This window comes from Pseudonaja textilis, chromosome 6 (assembly GCF_049901715.1).
Source record: "Pseudonaja textilis isolate UNSWEBS1 chromosome 6, rPseTex1.2, whole genome shotgun sequence".
Lineage (NCBI taxonomy): Eukaryota > Metazoa > Chordata > Lepidosauria > Squamata > Elapidae > Pseudonaja > Pseudonaja textilis.
The window spans coordinates 38,689,692-38,708,829 of record NC_141995.1 but is presented as its reverse complement, the minus strand read 5'-3'; the positions used below and the strand labels follow the sequence as shown (position 1 = coordinate 38,708,829).

Genomic DNA, 19,138 nt, shown 5'->3' with positions numbered 1-19,138 from the left:
AATTTTGACTGTTAAGATTAGTTTTATTTTTCCTGGCATGGTAACTTTGAACACAATGAAAAACTGAAAATTAATATTTTTCTTGTGAAGGACTACTAGCCCTTTCTTCAGATATTCTATAGATGTTTCTGCTCATTAATATCATACAATATAGAGTATCAAAAATGGAAATATTTAATACTGCAGAAAATCAGAAGTGTTTTTAGATCAATGAATAAATTCATGTACCTGACTTGCAGAATGTTATCTATAAAGTCTCTGGTTAATCAACTCACCATCTCCTACATCAATCTCTCCCAAAGTGTGGCCAAATATAGGAAAGAAGCAGTGGTGGGATTCAACTTTTTTTACTACCAGTTCTGTGGGCGTGGCTTGGTGGGAGTGGCAGGGGAAGGATAATCTCCAGTCAGAGGTGATATTTGCCATTTCTCTGTACTACTCAAAATTTCCGCTACCGGTTCTCCAGAACTGGCCAGAACCTGCTGAATGCCACCTCTGAAAAGAAGGCTGTGATTATGAGGACAAAACTTTTTTCCAGCCTCCAAGATTAGAACTTCTGAAATTACAAGTTCTGGTTTGGCCATTCTCTCCTCCCCCTGCCCTCTCCCCTGAAAAAAAAAGAGATGCTCCAACTCCTCTCCATATCACCAAGTCAAAGAGAAATTTGGCTTGGTTGATCTACACAATTTCCTTTCCAGGATATTTTTTGACGTCCTGGAAGAGAACAAAGATCTGAACACAAAAATATTGCAACTATCAGCAGCAAACAAAATTGAACACAAACATCTCTCAATTCTTATTTCTGTCTTGATGGACAGATGGAGAGCATCAAAGATTGCAGCCAATTGATTTATATTTAGAACTGCTCTGCTCAAACCCCAAGAGCAATAAAACTGATTAAAATCATTTTGTGGAAAGAAGCAATTAGTAAATCTGCAGTAAACCTTTAAACAGCTCTGAGAATAAGGTCTGCCATTGTCTTATAAAAATACAATATTGGTGCCTCCTTTATAACTAGAGGAAAAAAAATTTTCACAATTAAAACCCTATTACTGATTATACTGCATTGTTTAACGCAGTGCAAGAATTGATTCATATCCTTAAAAGAATAGTGAGAGTTGTTTTCTTGTGCCTGGTTGTCATACATAAAAATTTAATCTGTGGGCTGTTACTACACAATGGGCACCTGGTATTATCAGAGTGGAGCATTGTGAAACATGTTATTTTCAAGCACTGTAAAAGCATGAAATCAATAACACATGTCAGAGGTAGATTGCATAGCATCAATGCTTAAGAAATGATACATTCCAAAAATGAATTAAAGATTTATCTTTCTCTTGGGTACATACTTTGTGATAACAATGATTACATTTGTAAATAAAAGAGGGTTAATTATTTTGCTGCTCGTCCAACTATTTGCTTCCAGCACCACCAAGTTAAAGTTTAAAAGAAAAGAAATTTGTCAGTATAATAACCAACTATCCCATTAAATTGGAAGACTGTTCAGCACACCTATATAGGAGCGAACTTGATTTCTCTGAACCAAATTGCAAGTCATATACATTTACACAGTACTGGCCAAATCTTATGAAAATCAGCCTATATAAAAACTTTCATGAATTAGGGATTAAATAATTTCTGAAAAGATAATATTGTCACCTTTCAAAAAATCACAGAGAAGTCCACCAGGAGGTATAAGGCAAGAAGTTGAAGGTATAAGAACAGGAATAGAAGATTTCTGACACTGAGATAAAAGAACTGGCAGGTAAAGGTATTTTTTTGGATCACCTGAATCAACATGGAAATATACATATTAATAATACTGTAATATACATTTTACACAGGAAATATTACATGGTACATTACTGTTTCCAATTCTTAAAAATTAACTTTTTCATATATAGATCCTCTGTACTTTTTGTATCAGAGAGAGATATAACTTTCAAAGTGTAATTATTAATCATATACCTTCTATAATTAAAAACTCCATATTCAATCTTGTAGCAATTAGAGGTAAGAGTTTTCCCAATTAATACAAGATTTGGCTTAGACATTATTAGGAACATTTCTCTAAAACTAATTAATGATTAATTTCATAATAAATTCAAATGAACTATTCCCACCCACCCCAAGGAGTAGCTATCAATAGAGCTCACAATGCTAAAGAGAAATGGGCCTTCCATAGAAGAGATCCACTTTGGGACCCCAATAAACATTTCAGTCATTCAAATCTATACATCAGGAATTCTTTTAAACTAAAGCTAAAGAACTGAGTTGCTTTGAATCCTTGCTATCCTTTAGAAATGAGTAAACAGTTCTTTTCAAATGGCTCCACTCTGCCTATCCTGTTGTTAGTTATGTATTTAAACTATAAATGTTTTCTAATGTAAACCTAGGTTTAGGTCTTGCTTATTTCGTGAATCACCCCATTTCCCTTGCTCTTGTTTGGATGTTTGCCTGCAGCTTGTTTTATGGGATTAATTCTCCAGGTATGTATGAATAGTATAGTTTAGTTCTGCCTTTGCTGTTTATATCCCAGTGGTGACATCTGCAGATTAAAAACCAAAACACCATAAAGAAATGTAGAATCGGAATTTTTCTATAAAAATCAGAGGCTCATAATTTGCTCTACCTGGTGCTACTGGTATATCAGCTGCAACAATCTGATGAAGACGGCCTATGAGCTGTGAAGCCATCTGGCATGGATCTTTTATTAAAACCCTCTTGGACAATTTGAGAGTCTCACTTAATAAGACTAAGTCAGGTATAGTCCTGTTGGGGGAGCCAGAGGAAAAAATGGTCAGCATGCATAGCAAATGTCTTATGTGTTTTTAATACAGAAGCTTTTTAACGCTGAGCTATTGTATTTCTTATTCATTGCATGACAAAATGAGTAGAATATAAACACAAAATCGTTGAGTGACAAATAATTAGAGTGTTGAAATACTCTTATTACAGGTAGGAAACATGATATTTAGTGAGTTGTTGAACTATTTTTTCCCTTCGTTATTAGCCAGCAGGCACACCGATCAAGACTTGGGCGAGTTCAAAAACAGCCAATTAGAGTTCTGTGAGAAGATGGCATACAGATCTGATAAAGTAAATAATGTCTACAAGTTCTCCAGCCAGGGATTATTTGAATGTTATTTTGATGTATTGTGAATCTCTAAAACATATTTCAACACAGACTATTCCAGACTTTCCATAGTTGATACCCTCTGGAACCCCCCAGTTCTAATGGATTACAAATCCTAGCCAGCTCACGGTAATGTAGTAAGTGGGGAACAATGAGTTGCTTCATTATATTAGGTTAATGCAGATTTCTATTTTACTATTGTGAACTGACCTGTCAGCATTAATAGCTGCTTCTAGATCTTCTTCAATACTGACAATTGATGAGGCCCAGGATTTGTACAAAAGAAACTCATAATTAAAGAGACATTCTTTAATCAGAACAGCAATATTTTTTGACCTGATGAGATGATATGGAGCCCCAAAGATTTTACGGACATTGAAGTTGTAGCTGGTCTTGGATCCTTTTTTCAGAGTCCAGGCAAGAGGCTGAAATATTGATGGTTCATTGCACTTCTTGAACTCCTGTGAGCTTCTACCTAGGTAATAGTCAGCAAAGATAGCATGTAGTGATATTTGGGAATCTTGTGATTTCAGGTATCTTTGTATGCACACATGCTTTAAAGAAGTATGAGCCCAAGTAAAAACATATGTGTTATCAGTTCTTTGCTCTCTCAAATCATCTCCAAAATCATCTAAAAATTTCAGCCATAACACTAGTGGAAATGCTGACACTGAACTTTTTTGGAATTTATTTATTTCTTGAATGACCACACAATCCATTGACATAAGGTTGAGCAATTCTTCCTGAGTGATGCCATTTCTTGAAAGTGTTAAATAAGCTGCCACCCTTTGTATAATTTGTTCTCCATGGGATTTTTCCATTCTGCTCAGCCTCCAAGAATATATGTCAGGTATATTTTGCGGGAGACACACCTCTTGATCTGGGCTGAAAGATGACCATAAACAGGATTCCTTATAAGCACTGTATAAGTAAAGTGGCAATGGACAGGCTTTGCATGCTTCCATTAAATGATTGAATTGATATTGAGAGAGTCTTCGATTATCCTTTTTGAGCCAGCAGGTGATAATTTCATTGATTTCTTCAAATGTTAAAGGAGGTATTTGAAAAAAATGTTCTTTCAAGGTTATTTTCTAAATAAAATAAATATATCTCAGTTTTTGCATTATTATTACCAATCACAAAATCAACAGGATCAAATGCAAGACAATCTAATCAAATATTAGAACAAAGGAAATTTAACATTACAGTGAGATTTTTCTGTCACTTAATCCAGTAGTCACAGTTATGATTTTTAGGTTTACAATATAAACTAAAAACTCAGCTGAAATTGTGCATGTTTAGTATATGTGTGTGCACAGCTGCAAAGTAGGTTTACGTTAAATTGTGTATAAAGGAACAGGACAGATCTTTCCCCTTCTAACTTGTCTTCCTGAGTTCAATTTCATAGCACTTTTTCATCAAGTCCACCTAGTACTATAAGAGACTGAGAAAAGATCAAAATACCAGGGAGATAAGACATGAGAAGCTTTTCTGTTGGGCCCACCCTTCACCTTAAACACGCACACTTTGTTATAAATATTAATTAAAAAGAAAAACATCCTGCTTTATACACAAAATTTCTCATTTTCATTTTCATCTTTGTACGTGTATGAGTACAAACTTGAAATTCAGGCCTGAGCTTCAAACAACAATGACTGATTATTTTTTCCAATTTACAAATAAAAGATTTTAGATTTGTATGCCAACAGCCAAAACAAAACCATTGGTCTATTATCATTTTGTGTAAGGAACATAAAAGCATAACAAGTAGGTAGGGAAATGTGCTGGAATATAATATATTCTCCATAACGTTTAGTGAATTTAACATCATTCCACAACACTGGTTAATAGAATGCTGGCAATAAGGCTGGTACATAACTTATCCTGAGAACTGGAAAGAACAAAAATAGTATTCTGCCACTCTAGATATTCTGGAATGGCAACTTCTAAATGTAAACCTTCCTTTTCCGTAATTCAATGAATGTAAGTTCTGAATATGTGCCTTATTTGCCCTGATAGTAGGTTGGTTGGTGGACAATTTTGTGAATCCTGTGCTGATCCCATAAAATGTATGACTATTATAAAGCAGCAGTCCCCAACCTTTGCAGCTGGGCGGCACGGCTGGAGATGGGGGAGAGGGGAAGCAGGCTGCATGAATGGTGACTCAGTGTGCATGTAGCTCGATTTGATCATACATGCCAGCCCATCACACTCGCATAACCTGGTTCTGAATAGGTCATGGCCTGGGTAGTGGGCACCTTTGAAGCAAAAGCAACTGACAACATAATAATTTTGATTCTGTGGATTATAACAGTGGTATGATTATAACCCATTATAAGGAATCAAAATTATTATGTTCCCAGTTGCTTTTGCTTCAAAGATGCCTGGCGTTATTAAGCTTCCTTAGAATCCCAACAATTTGAGAAGATATGGAATGCAAAACAATTCATTCAGGAACTTCATTTTACCTTCAGTTTTCTTATGCATGAAATGTCTGATTCTGAGCAAGTAGAAACAATAAAATGCACATTCGTTGGTAATTCAGATGGTATCCAAGAAAGATCAGTACCATATTCCTCTGATAACTCATCTATATTATCCAAGCAGATTAGGAGTGGCTTGTCTTGTGTAGCAAATTCCAGCAGAGAGGAAAATTCTTCTACCAGTCCCTCAAAATCCTTTTTTGAGAAACACAAAATATAATTAGATAATGAGTTCTGTGCTGTAGATCAGCCCATGAGGACTATTAGTAGGGCTCTGCATGCTTTAAAAATTATTCAGATGAGATATTTTGGAACACATGAGGGCTGTCCCAAAAGTGCATTTTTTTTTCTCCAAAAGGCAACTGAGTATTTTTGGGGTTTGGTTTTTTCTTTGAAAATGTTTCATTTTTTATCCAAGAAACTTTGTCAATTCTCCTTCAGTTCTGAAGTTTCTTGGATGAGAAGTGAAACATTTTCAAAGAAAAATTGTAAAATTGTAGGGGTTGAGACAGTTTTAAGAATGTTGATAGTACTGTAAGTTTTGAGAATTATCTATATTAAGCCTTTTAGAAAAATACTACAATTTTGTCTAAATAAACAGCAGGGTCAGGCCTAGTAAAGATGTGGATCGGAGACCATCAGAAAACCTTATGGCTGCAGATGATGGTGGGAAATTTCAAAACAAAACAATTCCTAGAACTCAGTGGAAATGCCTTTCTTCTATTTTTGCCCCAAAAAGCTGCATAGATGTTCCCTTGTTTTTGACCAGGAGTCAATCTGAACTCAGAGAGTGTTTACACAATCAGGAGAAAACCTGAAGTTTTATTAGAAGGTATAATTATGATTAACAGATTAATTAGGGGCCAAATAGTTCTAAGAGGACTTAGGGTGGGAGGGAAGTCCAATTAAAATTCCTAATAGCCTGCACAACAGTTTTAAATGTTAGCAAAGGAGAACATTTGTAAAGAGATGCATCACAATATTAAAAATGTTATTGCAGAGAAATTGCTTGTGTGTTTACACAGTGCTGCTTCTCTGCAACACCATTTTTAGATTGTGCTCAATGATACAAATAAGGATTTCTCCTTGCTTTCTTGTGCTGAACAGGTAACGGGCACTAACCACTCTGACCCTACATTAATCTCCTCTCTCCCCCTCCCCCCATGCACCCTGTTCTTTCTCCACTCATCTTTTTACTATAATTTTACGTTGATTGTGATTTCTATTTTTATTGTTTCAAAATATTTTTAGGATCTGAATGTTTTAATGCTGAAAACCACTGAGAGTTGTTTTGATATGTGATGGGAATAAAATAATAACATAAAATTAAGCCAAAAGGCATTTTGTGCTCTCTACCTCTATCAGATCAGGTGTCATTATTTTCAAAATATTTTGTACTCATGGAAAATATCATACAAGGCTACTTTATGGACAAAAATGTGTTTAATCTGTTCTTTATTTCTAGAAACTAATTCTGTGTGACTATTTGTTATTAACTTGTTGTGTTTTCAGTTTTTTGTTCTCCTCAAGGTATCCATCTGCCCTAAAACTCATAGGGAGCACTGATCCCATCTCGGTCCCAAGGTTTGTGATCTGCTGCCTAATGCTTCATATGAAAAAGCATGGAGGCATAATAAAAATGCATTGTTGCTTGATCAAAACAAGGAAGAAATAAATAATACCTCAGATAAAGTAACAGAAACATTATAAATGTCAGCTATTTGGTAGCAAAGACTCAGAAGCAGCAATCGGACATTTCTGCTTTCTCCAGTGATGCCAATAAACCGAAGCACAACTCTGAGATTCCTGGATCAAAAAGGAAGAAATAAACAAATAAAGTCTCCCTTTGGAAAAGCCTCTTTAAACTGCTAGTTTAAACCTTTAAAGCCTTTTGGGTTTGGGTCAGAGTACTTGAAACACTGCCTTTCTGTAATATGGCCCCTGTTCCACAAAATAAGGTAAAATAGGGGGGTTCTGGGCAACATAATGTTCTTGCTCCAAATTATTTTACCAAGGGGAGCTCTTTTTTAAAAAAAATTAAAAACCACTTGCATTAAAAAAGGACCAAAACAAGCTTAGCTTTTATTGTTTGGATTATTTTTTATTTCAGAATCTATTAGAAATAATGTTTTGTGCTGCATTGTGATCATTTTAAGAACTATATTTTATTTGTTTAGTAGACTTTCTTCAAGATCCTATGTGGATGGTGTCCTACCCCAATTCAATAAATAAAATAGTTATACTATATATGAGATGTTTTTTAAATAAATATATATTTAAAATAACTGTTATTTAACTGAATTGAGCATAAAATATGCAAATTATTACAAAATATGTATTTTCATTTTTCAACATAAAGTTATTTTACATAATTCAGAGGACTTTGAGATCCAGATCAAGCTAATTCATAAGAAGCAAGCAAGCCAGATTGCAATAAGTAACATCTGTTAAGAATTTGTCCAAATTCTATGTTGACTTTTTTTGGAGACTAATTTTCAAGGTATATTTCCAAGGACTTACAATTCTTAATATCCCTGCCAGAAAGGAGTGCAAATAATTATTCTTACCCAGAAATCGAGTTTGAAGCCAAACTTCTGCAATGTGCAAATAATTATTCTTACCCAGAAATCCAGTTTGAAGCCAAAGAAGCAACTTCTGCAATGATCCCACTTTTTCCCGATCCTGCCACACCACAAACAACAATTACTTTTCTGTTTAAAGATGTAACCTGATTCTTCAGCTTGCTCAAGAAGATTTCTCTTCCTTTTATATGTTTAATCCTATTTGTAGCAGAAAAGCATATTTTTGTAATGTCATAGCAAAGGTGAAAGTTGCAATTTTTAATCAACTTAAACAAAACAGTTTACCCCAGACTTCTAACAGAAGACTTTTTTCTTGAACTAAAATTGGAGTCCTCTTTCTCAGTAACATTCAGAAGTCAGCTTTTAGATGTTTATAGGAGTACTAATACCTTGCTTTGCACTTGAACAGGAAAGTGTTAATGGGGCCAGAATAACTACAAATATATTCCATAGCAGTTGCAAAATTGGTAACCTGAGAGGGACTTCCTTTCTTAGGAGAATGTAAGTCAGGGGTGTCAAACTCAGCTCATCACGTATTGCAACTTTTTTTCCCCTTCGCTAAACCACGTGTGGATGTGGCCAGCGCATGACGCACCTGGGAATTGACAGCCCTGCTGTAGGTAAAAAGCCCCAGGAAGTGCTGAGAAATACTTGGAGAAAAATACCCCTTCCCACTGCAGCCCCAAGGAGGGACCAGCCAAGTGGGATGGAAAGCAGCATGCAGTTTGGAGAAGATACTGTAATTTTGGGCTAATATAGATTCATACTAAACCAAACCTAATGGCCTGCTAGCATTGGAAACCAGTCATCTAATCTCTGCACCCCAGGACATGCTCCACTTAGAAATAGTGTAAGCAACATTTGTTATTTGTTTAGTGATTTTTAAGTCTGCATAATTTAAATAAACTAAAGGCAATATCTGTGTTAGAATAGTTGATATGGGACTGGTTTAGAATAAAGCATAATGTAACTCTCTGCTCCTCTTCCTCCTTTTAACTTAAAATCCTCAAGGTTTTTCAAGTGCGTGGTATTCACACAACATAAGGAACCATAAAGGAATTAACCACATTTGATAATACAGTCTGTGTTCATTGTGTAATGTGAACCCCAAAAACTTGACTGAGTAAAGCAGAGTCCACTTAAACATGATCCCAATTAACAAAGCTGTTGTGACCTAGGCTACATACTGATTAGCACTTTTTGTGTGACTGAAAGCTGTAATTTTCAATCCCATTAATGCAATTCTCAGTCTGTGCTGAAGTAATTAAATGCTTAACAATTCAGGTGGGAGGGTTATTTGCAAATTAGAGTAAATACTCTAAGAAATATTTGCCCTGCTCTGTTTAAAGTCAGTTTAGTGCATGCTACCAGGAAGAGTCTAATGGTAGTCTAATAGTAGAATAGATTGAAATGAATAGGCCACTAACACAACACACTTTTTACCTGTCTGATTTTACAGCTCAAGACTACATTAATGTTGTTTCATTATTGTATTGTGATATAACATTAAAAGTATACAACATATTTTTTTTTCCTTGGGGAATGGCCTGAATGTTCCAATAAAGGGTTGAATCTAGCTTGCTTCAAATATCTACAGTACAAGAAGCTAATAAAGATGTATTCATATATTATGGTACCACGTATATTAGTGAACACTTATAACTCATTTCCACTTTTAATATATTTCCTGTGATGAAAAGCATTTCTGGTAAGTAAATAAAACCCTCCAAAACTTACAAGACCTGATAATGCTGAATGTGTTCCAGAATCTCTTCATCATTAAGAATGTTAAATTCTTGCTTTCTTTTAGTACATAGACTTTCTGGCATTCCTTCTGAACTGATGATTCTGGTCAAATGAAAATAGAGAAAAATAATTTGTATGTTACAGTGTCCATGAAAGCATGAAATTATACAACCAAGGGCATGTTGAAGAAAGTATCCAAACTTGCTTTGCTTTGCTTTAAGGAATTCCCAATTCCATTTGAATTCAGATATATCTTAGATCATCTTGGATTAGTCTGATTCAGTACAGATATAAGGTTTGGTCCTTTGTGTAGTATTTATTTAAAATTACAATTTTCACAAAGGTGAAGAATGGTTTAATATAAGTAAAGAGACACATGTATAGCATAGACCTCAAAATATTCAATTAACAATAAGCAAACACATTTTTTCAAAAAGATATTACTTTTTAGCATCACAGTTTATTGAATATTACTGTTACTTTCAGTGTATCACCATTTATCTCTTCATGGGTTGAATCCAAACTTATACAAACTTAGAACACTCACAGAAATCAAGTTGGTCGTGATTTCCCATTAATTAGAAGTGATCTATGAATATAGGCAATGGAATTTAATTTGTAATTTGTCTGAGGAAGTGAATCTGAGCAAGGAAAGGCAACAACAATGTATTTTGTTCTATTTCTAGGACTAAGTATAGAAAACCAGTTGACTAAACCCTAGTTTTAGGAATAAGTTATCCATTCAGTGTCCACAATTCTTTTTAAAAAGCAGATATGAAGCTAACCTGTTGAAATGATTAGTAGCAATTTTCTGAAAGTCATTGCAAAGGCATTCTAGGTAGTAGGCATGGGTCCTATTCCTGTTGGGATTGATGCCACTTTTTCCCCAGCTAACATTCTTCTTGTAAATATTTGTATGACGAAGCTGTAAAGGCAAATCTGTTAACTTCTATTTCAAGGAAAGCGTTTGCAAGTAGATTAACACAATAAAAGATCCAAGTTTCTTACACTATTTGACTGAAAAGCAGGCATAGAATGTAACAGTGAATAAATGCTAAATACAGTGATAAATTTAATTCTTCAAATTTCCATTAACATTATGATCTATAGCTGATTAGGAAATCAAGATTTTCTGCATACCCAATACATTTTTTCAAACAGCTACAATGCCCAGACACAGACTTCAACAACCTTTACAATACTATAATACGATGCATTACAACTCTCAGATTCCATAATACATTGACAATGAATCTTTAAATATTTCCATCTGAAAATTAGGGTACTTTTAAATTTACCCTTACTTGTATGGAACATGACAACCTATGCCCCTTTATCCTACCTTAGAATGAATGCTTTTCACAAAGTTTTGATGTTGTTCATTAATAGTTTTGTTCACTTCTAGTTTTAGTGGGTGGATGTCAATGTATTTAGATGCCTGGGGATCTGACAGATTGCATTGTAGGTCAGTTATATTTCTTTTGAAGCAGTGACAGTGATCCTCACGTGTTCCTTGGACTTGGAATCCTTGATCCACTTCCTGCTGCAGAGCTTGGAAAACACAGAGAAATCAATATAATAAATCTCTCCTTGAAAAATATAACAAAATGCCATAAGAATTGTATTTGGATAGCCTCCTCACTTGTTCTAAGTAGCATGGCTGCATCTTCTTGACCAAGAACAATTGTAGCATATTCCTGAAGTATCTTATGCAGTTTCTGGAAAGACTCCAGCCATTTGCTTTTAGCTTGCTGTCTGCGACTTGGTTCTTTACTGAAGATATCTCTGTACACCGTGCTGGGCAGACAACATGAAATGTACGAAGTATGAGAAACCACTTTCAAATTAATAAGACATTCTTCTCATCTTAATATAATACCCACTAACTCTTGTGATAAATGAAAGCAACTTCTGAAGAATTTTAAAATGTGTTATGGACAAAAGTATGGGGTCATATAGAATTGTGTTATTCTAGATCTAGAATTGCCTCCCAAAGCAATACATGCTTGCTTGAAGAAACTTTAGAAGAGTCTCTACAAATCTTAATGTTTGGTTAGTTTCATAATAGGAGAGAATATTCTTCAAACAGTTAAAGTCTATGGCACTTGGTGTTTTAAAACTTTACAGTAATATTTTACATTGTACCTGGAAAACATTAGTACAGATCTTTTAATGTGGACATCAATTACTAGCCTACCTGTTGCATTTTGCATCAGTCACAACTTTTATACACACTTCAGTTATTATTACATAAAATAAATAAAAATAGGTGTAACAAGTATGGGTAATTATCGCAAAAACTGACCAACAAAAAATGGCTGCAAATGGCACAAACCCATAAATGTTTAAAAGTACTCTTTCTATCCAATCTGCTACTTAAGAATTTGATGATACCTGAAGTTCATCAAAGAGCACTCCCAACCTGCAGGTCTGTTCTTTCAAGGGAATGCAACTCCACCCAGAACAGGCTAAACTACAATCCATGAGACAAATTTCCTACTGAAAAAAAGCTGCATCTACTGCCTTGTCAGTATTTGATTTTAACATGCTATCCACCCAACACATTGCTGAACTTAAGCCAGTCTTTAAAAGCACATTTGCTTTCTTGGGGTTAAATGGTGATGATCATTTGAGCTGGCTATCATAAGCATACTGAAAAGCCCATTGAAAAATTGTGCTTGACCTCTTCCTGCTGCAGTTTCATGTTAGGTCAGACCACACAGAGCACAAAAGAGAACCCTGTTTGAAAACATTGTGGCCTAACTCTGAAATAATAATCCCTGAGCACCATCGTCTGGTGACAGTGAGAATCAGACACCAGAAAATGATACTCCCAAAACCTAATCCCAGTCAGAAAATCTAGAGATACCATACAAAAAAACTCAAAAACTCAGAAAAAAATAGAAAAATTTTCCTCACTCCTATCCAATATTTAGTATTGGTCATGCAGCAGAATGACCAAAGCTTTCTCTGTTCTACAGAGCTGAAAAATGGATTTAGCCTAGGCAGTAAATTAGTCGTCTCCAGATACATCTGGACATTGAGAGGTCATTAATGTCTTATTTTTATCAGAAATAGGATATCATTTGGAGAAAGATGGAGGAACTCTTACTTGAATCTACACCCACAGGCTTGAGTTCTCCTAGTTTTAACTTTAATCTTTAAACTTTAACTTTAACCTTTAAAGAGAGTCAATGCAAATTTAATTTACCACAAAAGTCATGCAAATATTCCAGATGCACTGAATCAAGTAAGAGTATTCATGAAAGCATGAGAAAAATAGCAAGTTTAGTGTTAATAAAGCCCAAATTAGGCAGCTAAGAGTTCATAAATTGCATTAAAAAAGACTGTAAATATGGTTTGCTTAACTTTGGTTTAGTGTGTTGCATGTATGTAATATGTTTCTAAGTGATAATTTATGGTTTAGCATGTTATACAATTGAAATTACAGGGTGAGCTGCTTTGCTTCAGCTAGCTGCCTCAATGTCATATGAACTTGTTCTTGCCTTGATGTAGCTTGCTTCAGTAAGTCGAGGTCTAAGCAGAGCAACATGAAACACATATATGAAACATCTTTTCAAAGTAACACACAGCTTTACTGTAGGGAAGAATGTCATGCCCTGCAGTGTCTCTCAGTGTTACTGGGCTGAAATTCTGTTCCCCTTTGATTGCTGACTGGAAATTATCATAAAATAAACCTTGTAGACAATCCACAAGATACCATAGTCAGTGGTATCAAACCCATCTATGAGAGGCACACTCCTCCTCTTGAGGTTCCTGAAAAAACAATTTATTAAAGTAACCAATGCCATCAGCCAATTAAAAAAAAATCAAAATCCAACCTACCAAATAGGCTGAAGCTTGTAAACTGCAGGGATGCAGTTTTCATCCAACTTGTACCATTGATTCAAAAGCTGAAGTTCTTTCTCATATTCAGCTACAGTCTTTTGGGTGAGTACAGAAGTATTAAGCAGATCAAATTCATTTGAATTAATCACTTCATGTTCTTTTTGGCTGCTTATCTCACCTTCAAACTCTTCCATTGCATTAAGATCCTGACAATCCTGAACAATTTCATCTTGACTTTCATTTCTCTCTACTTTGATTTCATCTTTCAAATCAGCAGGTGGTATGTATTTTGATGTTTTGATATCCAGCTTCCTTTGCATTACCATAGCTTTAATTAACTCAAAAATGTCCTTGCCTATTATTTCTGGAAGAGAGAGATCATCGTACTTCTGGCCAATAAAAACCTGAAATGCAGTGTGAAAAATAATTTTAAAATGATTCTTAGCAAACAAATTATTTTCTCTGAAGCTGATGGCATTCCAATATATTTAATATATTGTGCCAATTGGAAATTAAGCGATCCAATGAAGCAAATGTTATGAAGATGATCCGATTAATTTTGGTACATAGATGAATTCTGCTTTTTATTTCATCTAGTAGATTTGTAACAGAAACAGATTCATAAGAGCAACATTTTTCATTAGTTGGATTCGTATGTGGTTGGTTTCAATATGGACTATTGAAAACAAGTCATATTAATAGAATAACAGAGTTGGAAGGAACCTTGGAGTTCTTTTAGTCCAACTTCCTGCTGAAATAGGAAATCCTATACCATTTCAGACAAATGGTTGTGAAATCTCTTCTTTAAAACCTCGAGTATTGGAGTACCCACAATTTCTAGATGCAAGTCATTCCACTGATTAATTGTTCTAATTGTGGGAAAATTTCTCTGTATTTTTAGGTTGTTCTCTCCTTGATTAACCATAAATAGTGGTATACAACAGTGGTTCTCAACCTTTTCTTCACCACGGACCCTCTTTAAATATATTTTGTGTCCACGGACCCAAGACTTTACTCAAGATTTAAATCATAAGACCTCTTCTTGGGCCCCCTGTGACAACATCATAGTCTTCCATGAGTCCACAGACCACTGATTGAGAATCACTAGTTTACAAAATACAGTTATGTATTGGATTCACATATCACACTAAGTCCAAACCAAATATTAGGGCTTAAGTTTGATGTGTAAATTCAGCCAGTTGTTGCTTATTTAACAAACCATGGTCATTTCTTAGCATGACGAATGAACTCAGTACTAATCAGAGCAAACAAACTTCATTAAAACATATAAGACTGCACAGTAAAACTGTCAGATGAGTAACTAATTCTATTCAACTTACAATAAATATATGGAATCCCAACTGTTGGCATTTCTTTAATGTCCTTGTATGTAGAGAAGCTGTTTGATGATCATTGATAATACCATCTTTTACTCCCCACCTTAGATCAAATAAATGGAAGTCATAACCTCTCTTTTTACAGTAGTTGTATAGCCATGGGAAGGATTTCTCCATTAATGCATTTCGTTCTACTTCTGAATCTAATTAAAATAACAAAGCAATATTGCTAAACAGTGTTACCTTGATTTTAAAGTAATCCTATGCAACATCTAATTTTTTAATTTTTTTTGGCAGAGTTGCAATATTTATATTCAGTATCTCCAATCTAATTGTAATACAAGTGGTCCTCGAATTATGACAACTGATCCCAACATTTCCATTATTAAACAACACAGTTTTTAAGTGACTTTTACTCCATTTTATGACCTTTCGCCACAGTTAGGTTAATCACTGCAGTTGTTAAGCTACATAGTAACATGGCTGTTAAATGAATCTGGCCTCCCCACTGACTTTGCTAGTCAAAAGGTTGCAAAAGGTGACCCCCGCACTTTGCAACAGCCATAAATACATGCCAGCTATCAAGCACCTCAATACTGATCATTTGACCACAAGTATGCTGCAATGCTCATTAAGTGTGAAAAACAGTCATAAATCACTTTAGTGCCATTGTAACTTTGAATAGTCACTAAATAAATGGTCGTAAATTGAGGATACCTGTATAAAAAAAGCCCAATGAATTAGAAAGGGAATCTCTTTTAATTACTTTAGTTTATTTGAATACACACACAAACCCATACACACACACACTAGCCAGCTACTAATTACATCCAAACATATTTAGCTTGGTGTTCTTGCATAATGTGCTGTCAGACTATAAAGCTTTTCATTTATAAAAAAATGTATCAAATGAACAAAAATATAGAATTATAGATATACTCATCCTTCAGATGCTACAAGAATGCCATTACTTGGCTTCCTAATGGTTTTAATAATATTAATATCCACGACAACAACAACTATTTAAACCTCAAGGAATGTTCTTTTTTGTTTAGATTAGATTTTGGCCTTCTATAAAAATTTAAATTCCCAAATCATCTGGAAGTACCTTGATAACCTCCACAGATATAGATCATAAACTTTTTCTTTCTGGTTAAATAGGGCAAATGGATTTGTCCTCTCACTACATCCCTGCTTGTGTTGGTATCTGCTGGGTTCTTCTGACAACATGTTACATCATTTGTGGCATCCTGGGTTTCCATTAGGAAAATGCTACGGGGTTTAGTTTCTTCTGTCTGGGTTTTCAGATGAGATGTAGTCAAAAAAGAGTAACCCTTGAAAACAGCCTTTTTTGCTTCATTCTCTTCTGATCCATTTATGTTTGAGAACTGCAGAGACCCTGAAAGTGTGCTTCTGGATAAATATATTATTCTTCTGTTGAATTTATTTTCTTGGATTGTGTCTGTTTCTTCCAAATGAAGAAAGTCACCACTTGTTTGTCTTTGGGGGATCTCTCTGTACTTTTGCATTGATTTTTGTGTTTTTGTCTTGTATTTGGAATTTTCAGTGAATTCAGAGACTTTGTCTCTAACCAGAGGCTCCTCTGAACAAATATTGATGGCTGCATGGTAACCTTTGGCCTGACCTGTACTGTCTCCTTCCTGCTAAAGAGAGAGAAGAGTTTGTAATTAGGTACATAAATTATAAGTACATTCTCTACTAATAAGCATACATTTTTGTAATGAGGACAGTACCCCAAGTATCTCTTTCCTTCAATGGAGGTAGCACATTAAAGGCTTAGAAAGAATAAAATATTCTTAAACTTTGCTAACACCCATTACACTGTTTTTGGAGGACTATCTGAGATGGCATCAATACAAGGATATTAAATGAAAGATCAGGATGCAGATTATGACTATATTGGTGATAAGATGGGTCTCTATCCACAATACCATTTGATTTTAAGTGAAATTGTTCTTAATGATGGAAGTATATACAATATGAGTGTTTGTGTATATATATATATGCAATCTTAAAGAGAAATGTTAACATTTTAAACATTCACACTTAGTGTTTCCACCCTTAATAGTAAAACATTAGTAATATATAGTATCTGTATTTGCAATTAATATAAATTTGAATAAAAATTTTCCATAAGTGAAAATTTATTCAAGGTTGTTTTTATTTTTGACTTTTTAGACCAAGCAATTTGCTATGCTTTTAAATCCTGCTTTGATTTTACTTTATTTTCTCCAGTGTTTGGGACAACAAAATAAGTAGCTAGCAAAAGAAATTTCATCAATTTTTCTTACTGACTAGACAACTCTGTGATTTGTTGGGTCATCCTTTGAGAGAAAGGTAGTACACAGTCTGATGTTACCAGGATGAATATTAAATTTTAGGCTGACCATTTTTTACTCTATTGCCAGACAGTTCTGTGATTATCTAAGAAGAATACATATCATAAATAGAAAAATGGTACAAAATCAAATTGAACAAATCAATATTATCTTAACTAACTGACTAAATAAACAAATAAATAAGTAAATAAATAAATAAATAAATGGAACAACCATGGGTAGACAAAAAAGCAATGGGAGTGAGATTGACTTCTGACTTCCTGCCAGCTTTCCCAACTTTCTTTGTGAGAAGCTGGCAAGGGCCATTGGAAATCACCATCATGTAACTGTGTGGAAACTGCAATGGCCACAGCTTTGTGAATAAAACTGGAAATTTCAGTTCCACAGGATAATGGGCCTGGATTTATTTATTTTATTTTTTACAAATTCTTTAATTTAGCAGATTTTAGGTACCTTGATTCAAAAGTTGTTGTGGTATAATACACAGTTTGAACTAATTTGAGGGTACAGAGAAACAGATAAACACAGCCAGAGTTTGTGTGTGTGTGTGTGTGTGTGTGTGTGTATGTACTGTAGATGTGCTCTAATAACAAAGGAATTGATTCCACTCCTTTGAAACCAAGTTGGTGTTTGATCAAATATTTTGAAAAATAACAATTCAACAGAAACAGATTCCATTAACAACATGGTCAGCAAATTTATAAAATATTTGATCTTCCATTTGAACAAATTATTTTAAAAATATTCTGATTGAAGAGCGGGAGAATATACAGTTAAGCCATATGTTTATCAACTTACCTGTCTGTTATTTAATGGCACAAGACTTCCGAAAATTGTATTAGAGAAGTGGGATTTATGGAATGGTTTCTCTTACCTTCATGATGAATGTGTCTGTATTGTAAAGGTGTCTTTTAATGCTTAAAGGGCGATTCAGACTTTTAGCAAAACGAAAATACATTTGATGCTGGAAGGAACCAAGACAGACATTAGGAAAATACTTGCTTTCCAGGTTTTTCCAAATATTTAAAGGGGAAAAAAATAATCACCTACTTTTAAGTGGTTCTTCACTTTCATGTCTGTTTCTTCAGTTATGTTTACATATGGAATATTCCAATGACATTTTTGTTTCTAGAGGAAATTTAATAACTTTAATATTTTTTAAAGGGCCTTATTAATCTGTTGCTAACTATCTTCTTAAAAATACTATTTTACTTGAATGTATTACCAACTAATAATAAGGGCATAGTGATAATTCTGTAAGTACTGAAAAGGGGTTATTAATTATTTTTTTCCTTCATTAAAAGATTAATTTCTTTTCATTTCTTAAGAACGTAGTTTTTGCCAACATTTGTTTTTAAAAGCCTTATTACAGCAAAGGGACATATTGGGGCCACAGTTCATGCTACTTTCTTTCTTTCTACTAATAGTGATCACAATGTAACCCAAAGGTCCAGGTGATCTATGCCAGATGTTTTGAAACACAATTCACATCAATTGCATTCACTCTATGTAATAGAATTATGAGAGTGATTTAGGCACCTTCCATATAGCCATCACTCCTCATTAACAGTCAGATGCCAAAGCATTGGTTTATAATGCAACATTCCATTAACATCTTTAACATTTAGAGAAATCCCCATAAACC

The 19,138-nt window shown here is 34.4% G+C and overlaps 1 protein-coding gene across 5 annotated transcripts in view; it reads right to left on the bottom strand.

The window, feature by feature from the left end:
- Positions 1 to 19,138, bottom strand: part of RWDD4 (RWD domain containing 4) — a 59,007-nt gene that overhangs the window by 25,251 nt on the left and 14,618 nt on the right. For 2 of the 5 annotated variants that reach the window (XM_087936347.1, XM_087936346.1), the window contains 15 exons: positions 18,544 to 18,621; positions 18,368 to 18,457; positions 16,242 to 16,797; positions 15,137 to 15,336; positions 13,794 to 14,200; positions 11,590 to 11,744; positions 11,290 to 11,498; positions 10,733 to 10,872; positions 9,939 to 10,049; positions 8,241 to 8,399; positions 7,302 to 7,425; positions 5,605 to 5,814; positions 3,347 to 4,227; positions 2,633 to 2,772; positions 1,660 to 1,788 (listed from right to left, as the gene is read on the bottom strand). In XM_087936347.1, coding sequence (XP_087792473.1) covers positions 1,660 to 1,788; positions 2,633 to 2,772; positions 3,347 to 4,227; positions 5,605 to 5,814; positions 7,302 to 7,425; positions 8,241 to 8,399; positions 9,939 to 10,049; positions 10,733 to 10,872; positions 11,290 to 11,498; positions 11,590 to 11,744; positions 13,794 to 14,200; positions 15,137 to 15,336; positions 16,242 to 16,797; positions 18,368 to 18,457; positions 18,544 to 18,621 — 3,589 coding nt within the window. The remainder of the gene's footprint in view (positions 1 to 1,659; positions 1,789 to 2,632; positions 2,773 to 3,346; positions 4,228 to 5,604; positions 5,815 to 7,301; positions 7,426 to 8,240; positions 8,400 to 9,938; positions 10,050 to 10,732; positions 10,873 to 11,289; positions 11,499 to 11,589; positions 11,745 to 13,793; positions 14,201 to 15,136; positions 15,337 to 16,241; positions 16,798 to 18,367; positions 18,458 to 18,543; positions 18,622 to 19,138) is intronic. The other 3 variants (XM_087936348.1, XM_087936349.1, XM_087936350.1) reach the window with 3 other exon arrangements.